The sequence below is a fragment of the Leptosomus discolor genome, chromosome 3 (genome assembly GCF_034619465.1).
Source record: "Leptosomus discolor isolate bLepDis1 chromosome 3, bLepDis1.hap2, whole genome shotgun sequence".
Lineage (NCBI taxonomy): Eukaryota > Metazoa > Chordata > Aves > Leptosomiformes > Leptosomidae > Leptosomus > Leptosomus discolor.
In genome coordinates this window covers 86,120,216-86,132,870 of record NC_141393.1, presented here as the reverse complement: position 1 = coordinate 86,132,870, position 12,655 = coordinate 86,120,216, and the positions used below count along the sequence as shown (strand labels likewise).

Here is a 12,655-nt window from a genome sequence, read left to right as displayed (position 1 = left end):
TTTCTAACACAGAGCTGTGTCCCCTTGGGGGAATTGCTGATGCTTCACTTTGTGGAATTTAAAAATAGTAACCAGGGAAGAAAGGAAGGAAGGAAATGCTCTCAAAGTTGCAATAGGGGTAATTTCCTGTCTGACTGCCATTTTTCTGTATTCCTCCTCTGCTCCATATTATCCCAAGGCCGTGACTGAAACCTTATTAATGTTACAGCCCTTAGACTATAGCAACAACAGCAACTGCATGGCTCACAGAAGGGAGGTGTGACTGCAAAGCCTGATGTCCTTCTTGACTGTTGCAGAAGGGGAACTCTTTACTGGTTACTATTATATTAGACTAAGATTTTTACAGGACCACAGCAATCTGTGGTTCTCTTTATTCTTATCAAGAGAAGGTAGATACATGTTAACTTGCAAAGCAAATTGTCCAAGAATACAAAGGGTATGATGGAGCTATGACTTAAAAAGCTGTCCTTTCTGGCACTTCTGAACCAGTTGCCTCTCAGTTGTTCAGGACCTCACCTAACAGTCAGGTTTATATCTTTCTTCTAAGGAAAACTCTGTAAGGGTTGTGATTTATACCAAGATGAACATAAATATGGTCCTGGGCAAAGTCCAGTGGATCTGGCCATTTAGTCTGTGGCATCCACTTCTGGAATGATACTTCATTAAATGAATTAAAGGACAGTATTAGACCGATATAATTAAATCTCCCTCTACCCCCAGCTCCAAAATTATGCATCTCTACTTTAGGACCTTTAACTGCAAAAAATAGCTTTGTTGCAGATGAATAAAATAGAGGAACTCTGTGTTTGCAGATAGGTGTTGCATTTAGTCTCACATTAAAAAAAAAAAAAAAAGAATCTAGGCTATCCATGTACTCTGACACTTTCTGGTGTTAGCAGCTGTCCTGCTTGTTGTGGACTCCAGAATTTAAATTGAACTAGTCCCTAAAATCTTTATTTTACCTTGTCCTGACAACTCCTTGCTTCCATGACTGCTATACAAAATGTCTAAACGGGCATAAAGTCAATCTTGCCTCCTGGTGTGTATTTTTTTTCAGTCAATGACTGCTGTTTCTCCAAATGCTGCTGTAAATTTTATTAAAATGGAAAGCCAGACACAGTAAGTTTATCTCCAACTATAAAGTATGTTCTTTATCATATACTGCAGCATTTTAGAGACAACTGAGCTATGGGAAGACTTCTGTCACATCTTGATAAGGAAAATCCTGGAAGGCTTTGAAAATAATGAAAATGTTACAAGATGTGTTATGGTACACGTGATAAATCATGGACTACTTTTAACTTTGATACTTTCTGGTAGATTAACAGAAATACTGTAGTTTTATTGAGATTAACACTAATTCTAGTAGTAAATCTCTGGGGGAAAATGAGATGAGGAGCAATACCCACCTGAGGATGGTTAAAATTTTTTTTCCAAAATGTTTTCTGTTTAAAATGTGTCTCTTTTATTACCTCCTTGCTGTTCACATAGGACGTTACTTGCACTTTTGTTTGCAGGAGAATCAGGGTGCTATGTGATTTGCAAACACTAATGGCTATGCTATCAATAAGAACAAACATAGGAAAATGATATGCTTATAACCATCTTGAAAATACAGGGGCAGGAAAGCTCTTGCACATTAATGTTAAAAATCTGCATTACGAGCGCATTTCACATAGACGTTCTCAAATGGTTTTGGCATCAAATTCTGATTGTACTGAAACTGCTGAGAATATTTTTACAGAGGTCTTTAAATTGTGGTGAGGGAGGAATGATAGCTATAACGGTTTGTAAATGGTTGTGTGATTGAAGACATGGTAAATTTCTTCTGGAGATAGGCAACTTACTTCCAGTGAAAACTTTGCAAATTGAATTATCTTTGCAAAACCTGGTATTTTACACCAAAGGCCACTGAGTCAATAAAGTCCCTCACTGGTTTAGAGTGATGTATGGCAGGATTAAATTGCTCAAAAATTGGCTTTTTAAAAATAGTCAGACCACCAAATCTTTGTGTTTTACCACTATAATAGATCTTCCACTTTCAGTCTGGGGAAGCTGTTAACAGAGGACTTAATGTCTTTTTGAAATTTCATCAGGACCACCAGAAGTCATAAATCACCAAAATTAGCATACACGCCACTTTTCTAATTGTCCAGGGACCATTGTATGAACTTTATTTGGACCATTAACTGGATTTACTCCGAGACTTTTTGGTTCTTAAGATACTGGGACTCTGAAAATAATGTGAGGTTTTTAGCTGGCTCTTAAAATAATGTGGGTTGTTTTTTTTTTTTCTTCTCAGAGTTAGCATTACAAGGACATACAGTCTTTCTGTGGCTTCTAATTGAGAAAGTATGTGTTGATAGTGACAAGTTGTATCCTATTAAATGCAGAGTTGGTAGATTCAGCAGTAGGTATTAACTAGATTGGGGTTTGTCACAGGGCAGAGTCTTGCCTTTCTTTGCTGCCACCACATATCAGGGAAAGGTTGTGTCTTGTACTCTAGGTCAACAATTGACTGCTGTTGCGCGAGTTGTTGGTTTCTGAGGAGTGGTGTCTTGGATGGTCCTGGAAGTTAGAAAACTTTACTGGCAACCCTATGAGTGCCACTGTAATGGCAGGAGATGGAATTTGTGCCTCTGATTTCTAGGATACAAAAATAAAAATAGTATTAAATAACAAGTCTAGATATTCAAAAGCTTAAAATGGCAAGCTGATTACCTCTGCAGTCTTAATTTGGTCAAATTATCTCCTAAACATTATGCATAGTTTAAAATAACATGATCAATAACATGGGTTTTGTTCTAATGCTCCTGACGTGTTTATGTGCACAGGCTGGCCAGGGGCAGGTGTGTCCCTGTTCGGGCGCCACTTGACCCGGAAGTCACGGACACAACATGCACGACCAATGTGATAAGTTAATGCCACTTTATTAAGGGATACACAGCAATTTATACACTAGCACAAGGTACGCGCGTTACGTCCTGATTGCTAATAGGTCAATGCTGCTTGTCCATTCACCTTCTGCCTTCTTATGATTGGTCCTGGTGTGGTGTCCACCCACCGTGCTCTGTTTTCTAGTTTTTGCAGTCCAACTTCCTTATCTCTTTGCACCATATGCAGTTTCTTAATCTCCCTGACCTTGCTTATGTCTGCAACAACAGCTGCAGCCTGCTGTTACAGTGAGGCCCCTTGGTCTGGATCGTGTTTAATATGTCCGTTTTCTTTTCAGCCACTCCACACAGGTGGACAGCAGCTCTTTATTATTCTGTTTGCTCCTTCTTGCCAAAGTGTGGCCCTGGGCCACATGTTACTTCACGGCAGTGAAAGCATTTCCTGAAGACAGGATGCCTAATTTCCTGATGGACACTCTTATGCCATTCACTGTAATACGATGTATTCGCATAAAAAATGATTACTGTTTTATGGGAAAGAAAGTCACAGAAAAAATAGTTGAAGTGTCCATTTGTTCTGCTGTCCAATATAGGGTGCCTAAGATTTCTTTTTTTCAGAGTACTTAGTATTATGTGTCAATTAATATGCTCAAAATACAACTCCTACTACCTTCAGTTGCAGCTGCAAGTACGCAGTGCATCATTGAAGAAGCCCTTGTGGTTTCAATTTGGGAGCCCAGAAAATGAGGGAAAATAATACCTAGTGCCTAGCTGTTAATTCAGAGAGCATTGCATAGCATTTGTGTTAGAGACAAGTTTGGAATCCACCTCTTCACAGCTGCTTTCAGTGATTTAAACTGTTGGATTACTTCGGCAGTTTTTCCTTAAAACTGCTTCTCATTCACTATATAAATTTTATTTTTTTTTCGAGTGAAGCAGTGATCCCGTAGGAAGCAGCATATTCACGTGTTTCTGATTCATCTTCTGCAAGTTTCATCTTTTGAACTAGAAAAGGGAGGAAAAATGAAAAAACAAACAAACAAAACCAAACACCACCAAACCTGAAAAGAAAAACCCACCCCAAAACCCCACAACCCCAGAACTTCCTTTGGAGAAAGAATTGTGTGATCATGTAATTTAGAAATTCTGAGTTAGGTATATCCAGGCTGAATTCCTGTTTTTCTTTATTCCTGTGTTCAATTCTGCAACTCTAATTGCATGTTTTCAATAATATCATTTATGTGTAATTCAATTTTTGTGTTTGGAACCCTAAATCTTTAAAGTCAGGGTTGCTGATTGTTCCAGTAAGGCAATATCCAAAAGTTCTCTCACTCACTAAGCACCTTAAAACCCCTTATAACTGCATATTTTTCTTGTCCGGTTCAGTATTTCACCGCAGCATAGAAAACTGTCAGAGGCAAGCTCGTTGTCAGTTACAAACCTGTAATGTTGTCTCTGTTAATTAAAAGCATTACATGGAATAATATGTTTTGTTAAAAGTCTGGTCTGACAGCTATCGGATGTTTCTGATTTTGTTGAGAATATGTTTATAGTTTGAGATAGACTCTTCAAGGCACAGCTAAGTTTTGCTACTGGCCATTTTCATGGGTGAAAATAGCTTTAATAAGAAGGTAGATGTATTCTCCTTAGATCCAGTGAAGCAATGCCTGTTGATGTTAGGACACAGCATAATGGCTGGCTAGTGCCTCCAAAGGCTTCAGGAAGAGTGTGGATTTAATAGGGCAGTAAGGTATCAGAGGAGAAAAGCTGCTGATTCAAGATCTGTAAGCAGCTTTTATTGTTTCTGTTTCTCAGGCTGTGGCTAGGTAAGACTTTAGATATGCCAAGAAGAGAATTTCATTGAGAGAATTTTAGTGGAAGGAGTGGAGTTGGATTTCAGGATGATAGTTGTATTGGTTTAATAATTCAGGAATCAAGTACAGAATGAGGTTTAAAACCAGGAATGTGTGGATTCTAGTGACTTTCTGACCGTCTCTGTAAATCTCTCCATATGATACCTCTGTTAACAAGAAAATATTGCTTAATTTTCTGGTGTATAAATAATATCTTTTTGCTGCATGTCTGAACATTGGGGCCATAACTGAATAAAATATATCCAAGACAGAAAAAAAATCTGTGAAACAAATTTTTGTTCCTAAAATAATTGTCATCATGTTACAGTTTCATTTATAGCCTATATATTCTAAAATAATGCCAATTCATAACGCTCAATGAAACAAGACCCCAAGTTGCACTTGGTGCTAGTTTGTGTCCTGTGCATGCTGCTAGCTTTGGTACAGGCAGCGCAGGTGATAGTGTTGCAGAATTGGACCCATTTCCCATTATCTTTGCCTGTTTTTCTGTTGAAAGCCTGTAGCTACAAAGAACTCTAAAACCTGAGTCTGAGATTAGAAAAAAATCCTTTGAGTGCTTTTGTCTCTCTGTTGTGCTAGTTTTAATTAGCAATAGAAAGTTCTGGGCCATAGGCCAAATCTGCCTTCACAATTTTATTTTTCTGGACCCCAGCCACGTGCAGCCTCTGTCCTGAACTCTATCCTGCCTGTTATGCTGCTCCCTTAGTCTCTTAAGATGATGCGGGGCAGAGAATCTGTCGTCCCTGGTGGCATGGCATGTCCCTTGGTGGCATGGCACATTCCTCTGGCTTTCTATTTGTGGCACAGCAGAGCCTGTTGAGCAGTGGCTGCTGCTGCTGCTGTCCCCACTCAGAGCCCTGTTGCTGCCAGATAGAGCAGTGGAAGACCTCCAAGAACCCTCAGAGGATGCTGACAGGGATGGGGTCTACACAGTGCCTAAAAGGAAAATGTATGGGACACTGGGTAGGCAAGGTGAGCGTCAGGGGCTGTCTTTCCCCTATTTCCCTATTTTCCAGCCTGTGAAGTAGAGATGGGTCCTGTTCTTCACCCCTCCCTTGCAAAAATAGGATTCTCAAGTTCTCATCTCATTCCCAGAATACAGATGGACTGATTTATTTAGTTATTTTCCCTGGAGGACAGTTCTTCATTCCAGACCAAGACTGGGCTTTGGGATTCAGAGTATCGTGATGGTATGATGTGTAGCAGGATGTTGTGGAGTAAGGTGGCTCAGATTTGACAGTGCTGGGGCTGAGCCCCTCTAGATATGTTACATGAGTGGTCAAAAAAACCCTACACACTCCCTCTGCCCCTGAACAAAATTCACTCACTTCTACATTAAATACATCTATCTTTACTTCTGCGCTTTTAAGGTTTTCCTTTCAAGCACAAAGGAACATTAGATAAAGCCTGGGGAAGGGATAGGGATAGGGACAGGATTTTTTTTTCAGAAGACAGGCAGTTTGGATAATGACAGAGCTTAGCCTGTAAAACCAGTACCTGACTGGATCTTTGGAGGAAGCACGGCAGGGGACAGTCCCCACTTCTCCTGCAGTTCAGGAGGAGATATTCACCTAAGTTGAAATGATGGATTTAAATTTTCTGTTCCGATTTAGAGCCTTCAATACTGTGATTGAAGTCGTTGCTGGTTCCTTTTTCTAAGCTCCTTTTTGTGAACAGCTGTATTCTCCAAGATAAAATCTCGTTAGAGGGTAATGTTTTTGTGATGTTAGAACTGGACGTTATAAAAATAGTGGGAGTGTAAGGCATTAATAATAGGCATAAAGAATATAAAAATTAATAGTGGAAAAGCCAAATACATCCTTGGCTGAAGAACTTGCAAGAAATGCTTATCAACCAAGCATATGCTCTAGTCAGCAACATTACTTTTAAATGAGTGCCTTTTCAAACACACCATTTAGCCTTTAAATGCCCTTCAGAATATTATTGGTGGGTTTTCTTCTCGTGGAGACTGCAGTAAGTTATTCATTCATTCATCTTACTATTTTTATACAGGCAAAACAGCTGGTGGCACAAGCAGACACAGCACTCTTCAGCTTTACTTAGTCTGTTTTAATTAGAGGAAAGCTGCCTGGGAAAATGGACAGTGTTCTTCTCTGAGCATGTCTTTTTGCTGCATTTTAAATTCCATTTGTTCTGTTAAAACAAATTTACAAATAACAGATATGACACACTTTTTCATTAATATAAAATAGAACAATCTGTAGTTCAGTGTAAAATGATTACTTTTAATAAACATCTTCAAAAACAGAAATGTGAAGCTCCCAGATGAGTTTGGACTGAAAATAAAATGACAACATTCTGAAAAGATTACTAATTTTTAGGGTTTGCTTTGTTCCACTTCCCGGAACTTCTACAGACCTTTGTGTTTTAATCTCTGAATATACATGCATTTAAAAATATTGTGGTTTTTAATTTTCTTTTAAATCACAAATATTTATTGACAACATTGTGTGCTTTGTATAAAAGCCATATATTACAGATATAGGATAGACTATATCCTTTATATCCTATAGATATAAAATAGCATGGTGTTTACCTTATTCAAAGATTTGTCTTGTGTTAGAGAATCAAGGGAAAATTTTTTCCTAAAACTGTTAGGTCTGACTGACACTTGATTTTTTAATTTTTTTTTAAATTTGGGTTGATATAGTTTTGGTGTTTTTTTTTTTTTTTTTTACAATATTTAGTTGAAAGAAAGTTGGGAGTTACGGCTTTGAGAGTGTCTGTATGTGTGTATTACAAAGGGGCTGGGAGGCGTGGGGGAACTCAAGGTTCTGAAAGTGCTGTGGGGCTATGCTAAATAGTTACCATGGCTCTGAATAACAGCGAGGTGATGAGCTGGATTTCTAATTGCATTAATGGTGCTGAGCAACCCTTGTCTCCTGCCGGTAAAACATTCAGAAGTAGTGCACACCAAAACCTTTTTTTTTTTTTTTTTTTTTTTTTAAATGCATCATGTTTTTCCTGCAGCTCGGTAAGTACAGATGGATTGTGCTGAGAAGGAAGCTGGCTGGGGCAAGATGTACTTCCGATTGGGCCCTTCTGTAATGTGTATGTGGCATGTTTGTTTTAAGCTGTAAGGATTTTCTGAAAAGTAAAGGTAGCATTCAGACTGTGTCAAGCCCCATGTGTTCTCCTCTGCTTCTGGACTGCAGACAGAGTGTAGCAGGAGTTCGCCTCTGAAAAGAAGCACGCTGGCTTGATTTTGCCTTTTTTCTTACCTGAAAAGTCAGGCTCATGAAAAGGTTTATATTAAAATGACATGTAACCTTTGGCTAACCTGATAAGATTTCCTGTTCAAATCATAGCCTGCTGTCTCCCTATCATCCCATCTTCTACCTCTGTCATGCCGAGGTACATGCTGAATAGCTTGTATTGCTTACCTCTAATGGTGAGTTACACGAGGTAAGGAAAAATGGATACAGAAGGCTTGGAAGATGAGATGTCTGGGTAACAGTAGATCAGATGTGTTACGCCACCACTGCCTCAGGTTGCACCGGAAGGGTGAGAAATACCATCTCATGTTATCCCTGTCTGACAAAACTTTGCAGTGCTAGCAAGCGTAAAAATAGTTTCTTCCTTTTTGGCATGTTTTCACTAGATGAGCCAGTGTCTGATTTCAACAGTTAGTGAGATGATAATCGTTTTCAGACTTCCTCTAAGCATGCACTTTAAAATACAGAGTATGGGACCAACAAATAAACTTACACATTGTTTCTTACTTATTTGTGAGGTATTGGCTTTGATGTTATTATCGTAGGTGAAAGTACAGCCTCGTCAGCTACGTGATGTCCATTCACCACCAAACCTGCTGAGCAATAGTCATGGCAGAGATTAGCCCAGCATAACTAGCCATATTGGCAGTACAGAGGAACTCTTACTTGAATGCTGGTATTGTGTAGCTGTTTTAATCTTTGCAAATTAAAGTTTAGTCAACCTTCTCCACAAAGGATTGATTTATTATGACAAGAGTTCGTTTTTTAAGACCTAGAATTTAAAAGGGTTGCTGCCCAAACAACTGTATGTTCCCTGAGGTTGCATCTGCATAGGAATGTATTGGAAGGGTTTGAACTAGATGGCAAATATGCAAAGTATTTGTCCTCAGAACCAGAAGTAGTGACTTTGTGTGGCCTGTCATGATGGCTCAGACTTGAAAAGCAGTTTCATACTGCCCTTGACACCCCTACCAGGCAACAACCCTGTTAATTTTGGATGAGAGTTGCAGGCACAACTGAAATTTGTGTGAACTATGTTTGACCTAAAGCTGATTTCAAGAGCATTTTAAGTTCAAGTAAAACACTTCATGAGGCTTATGGAAAAGAAGTGCTTACAATGTTTGTTTGCTTTTAACATTTGGTGGATGCATTTCTTAATTTTGTTTCTCTGAGGTGAAATTAGCTCAGCCTAGGGCTGGGCTTTCTGCTGCTGTTTACAGTGATCTCGGCTAGAGTCACACCTTCAGGTCTTGTCCCTAGGAGCAAATAAAGTGGAATCTCATATCCCTCCATAAAGAAAGGTGCATATTTGTCTGAAAGGCATGGGTTTAGGTTTTCTCTGAATTAAGCTCTGGAAGAAAAAGTTCAAGCTTTGCCTGCATCTGCGGAGAACTGACACAGTTTCACATGGCTCGCTTGCAAGCACCAGCAGAGCATTTTCTGAAACAACAGCTACTGCTGCTTCAGGGTCCTGGTGGGCTGGGAATGGCCAACAGGAGCTGTGGGGGACTCCCTGTACTCTGTGAGCAACTCATGGGCACTTAGACCACTTTTAGTATTCCAGAAGATCTATTTGACTGTATTTCACTAAACTAAGAAAATTTAGAGGGGCTGTAGCTGACTGTTGGGCAATCTAAGAAATTACTTTTGTTCTGCCTTTGAAAAGGTGTCACACAGCATCCCAGCAGGCAGGTGAATAAGAGGTGGTTGGATTGTGGTGAGTCACAGAGGGAGGGAGGGAAGGAAGGATGGCTGTTGCCAGAATGAAGTAACAATGAAGTATCTTTAAGGTAAATGTCCATTTACAAAAAGTCTAAAAGTTAAAGGTCACCATCTTTTGTCTTCTGTGGTGTTTAGAATCAAAGCATGTCAGAGAAATGCTTAAGACACCTGCCCACATCTCTGACTTTCCTTAAGGAATATCATTCACTGGAAATCCCTCAATGCTTTGGACATATTGAAATGGTTGACCTTTGAAAGGCCAAACACAAATTGGCATCGTCTTTGGAACTGTGCAGAAAGGCAGCCAAGGAGTGTGAGCTGGAGAAAGCCTCCCTACTCCCTTTTTGTTCTGCTCTTGGGGTGATTTGCCCCTGCATAGGAATGAGGACAGCTAATTCCTTTAGTTTCAATGTACTTACTGTCTTGAGGGATTGCACCTGAACAGGAGAGGCTTGCTAGGCAGGGAACAGTATTGGTTCTTAAACTTGCAGCACAGTATTAACCTCTTCTGGATTCCACATATTAAGGAGCTCTGTGGTAAGCGGTTTCGTAACACTGAATTTATTGGCTGCATGTAAACAAGGTACCCTGAGTCGCTGCAGAGGGGTTGAAGACATCCACTACAAGGAATTTATTAAGGGAGAGGTGTATTAAAGCAGCGAGAATGAAGTAATGTAGCACAGAAGGAATACAGGGAAGGTGCCAAGGACAGAAAATGCAAAGCGTTCCAAGATGTAGTAATGAAAAGTACTGGGAAAGTGTAAAAGGGGGAGAAAGAGACTGCAGAAGTGACAGATAGGAAGCAAAACCTTTCTAATATAGAGAATATGATACATAAGAGAAGAATTTGATGAGATGATGTAAAGTGAAATATTTCTTCAACAGCTGAATGTATTAATCTGTGGTTAATCCCACTGCAGTGTAGGAAAGCCCAAAGGAAGTTCAGAGAGCCTTTATCAGACTTGGCAAATAAAAAAAAAAAACCACAAACACCAAACCAGAAAAAACCCAACAAATCAACCCACACTTTCCATTCGCTGAGGTGTATGCCAGCCCTTTACGCAAAAAGGCATGTGCAGCAGAATGCAAGCACCTCTGGTGGGGTATTTGTGGTGGTTGCTGATAATGATTCTCTCACAGGGAAGCAGTTGCAGCCTTCAGACAAAGGGAAGCCTGCTGTACAATGAAAAGGGCTGAACACAAAAAGATACTTCACGCTAACAAGCAGCATAAGGATTTTTAGAGCCTGAGTAATAGAGAGTTTGGACTTTTCTGATCAACTAGCAGCAGCTGTCTTCTGAGAACATTCAGAGTTGCACAGGAATTAATTATAAACACGCAGCTTGATTTCCACCCATTGCAAAACATCTGCAAGGTATAGATTGCCTATAGTACTGCACGAGAGCGCCCTGGAGCTTACAGAAATACATGCTGGAGCCATGAATCAAACTCGGTCATGTGATGGAGGGGAGGTACTGGGCTGGCTCCCAGCCAGTGGTAGGAGCTGATGGGTGGAACGAACGGGGCATAAGAAGGCTAATATGACTAACGGATCCTGGATGCGTGGTACCCTTCTTTGGATCTACAGGAATGTAGGCTCTGGCAGTTCTGCAGCTCTACCAGCCTTTTGCCTGACACTGGAACTGCTGCTCACAAAGTAGAATCCTGCTGCTCTGTGGTAGGAACGATAGAGAAAGAACATGGCCTGCATTTTGAAGGTAAATTTCTGTCTGTTGCTTGAATGCATTGTTAGAGAGCCCCTTGCTGCTCAGAGGCATGGATTTGGTATGGTCCTATTGCATCTTCGTTGTCTTTTTGAATACTGGCTTTGTTTGGCAAGCGAATATGGAGAGATTCTGCAACGTACAGACGTGCTCTGCTTCCCTCTGCCATTCTTTTCCTCTTTCCCTGCATTGTCAGAACTGCAAGCTAGCGGGAAGGGAACTGTGTACTGAATGAGAGGAGGGGGGTGAGGGGCTCTGGTTTGTCTCAGCTGACTCTGTCTGAGCTGAATTCCTTCAGGAGCAAGAGCACTCGGGCAACAGACTTTCAGTGCAAAGGACAAAACGGGGGAAGCTATTTTCTTTTTCTGACCGTGCAGCATTTACTGCTTTTAAAGCAAAGGTTGCAGATGTACACAGCTGTCCCAGTTTCTCCTTAAGCACATGCTCCCCTGCTGAATTTACCCAAGATCCACATGCTCCACACAATTAATAGGTAATTGTACTTGCTAATTAAGTGACCTATTTGATAGAGGGGTTTTTCCCCTTCATGCCAGCGAATATCAGCATAAACTTCCTGTGTGATCATATGCTTTCTCCAGGCTGCTTTCCTCACCAAGATAAAAGTATTTGTAACCAGCATGTCATGGAGACAGAGGGAGCATCGCTATCACTAAGTATTGAATGAAAGGGGAGGAGGCGGAAGTGCAGTCAGTGGAGAACAAACAGCGTTTGTTCCCTTGCACTGTTGTCACTTGCAGGGAGTTGCTCTCCTGTGCCTGGCTTGGAAGTGGTGTGTTTCAGATTCATTTTCTATCTGCCTTGCTCCTTTCTGTGTGTATTTTGAATACATTTGCACTCTGTTCCTTTTAGTAAATAATCTGTAAATGCTTTATTTTCAGTCTGATCTTCTAACAAAGCATTGATTATCCCAAACTTTGGGATGGCCTCTCATAGCAGTTGCCTTCAGCGTATCAGCAAAATGGATAAATTGCAAAGCTTCAAAATAGTCCCCAAATAATAAACATTCATATGTCTCCTTGAATCCAACTCTTACAACTTTTTTTTTTTTTTTTTGGTATTCAGCTTTAGAAACAGCTTCTTATTTTGCTGCACTGTTTTCCGCTTTGATTCATTCCCTACTAGTGGGTCTGTGGTACCTGGATGTTTTTTGAATTTTCTTTTGTGAGCATGTAGATTGTGGCAGC

General features: G+C 40.3%; 1 protein-coding gene across 2 annotated transcripts in view; it reads left to right on the top strand.

The window, feature by feature from the left end:
* The first annotated feature begins 592 nt into the window (after window positions 1–592).
* ST6GALNAC3 (ST6 N-acetylgalactosaminide alpha-2,6-sialyltransferase 3) overlaps window positions 593–12,655 on the top strand; it is a 234,843-nt gene continuing 222,780 nt past the window's right edge. Inside the window, exon 1 of one of the 2 annotated variants that reach the window (XM_086463569.1) lies at window positions 593–650. In XM_086463569.1, coding sequence (XP_086319695.1) covers window positions 593–650 — 58 coding nt within the window. Of the gene's footprint in view, window positions 651–11,228; window positions 11,445–12,655 lie in introns of those variants that run through there. The other variant, XM_086463570.1, reaches the window with a different exon arrangement.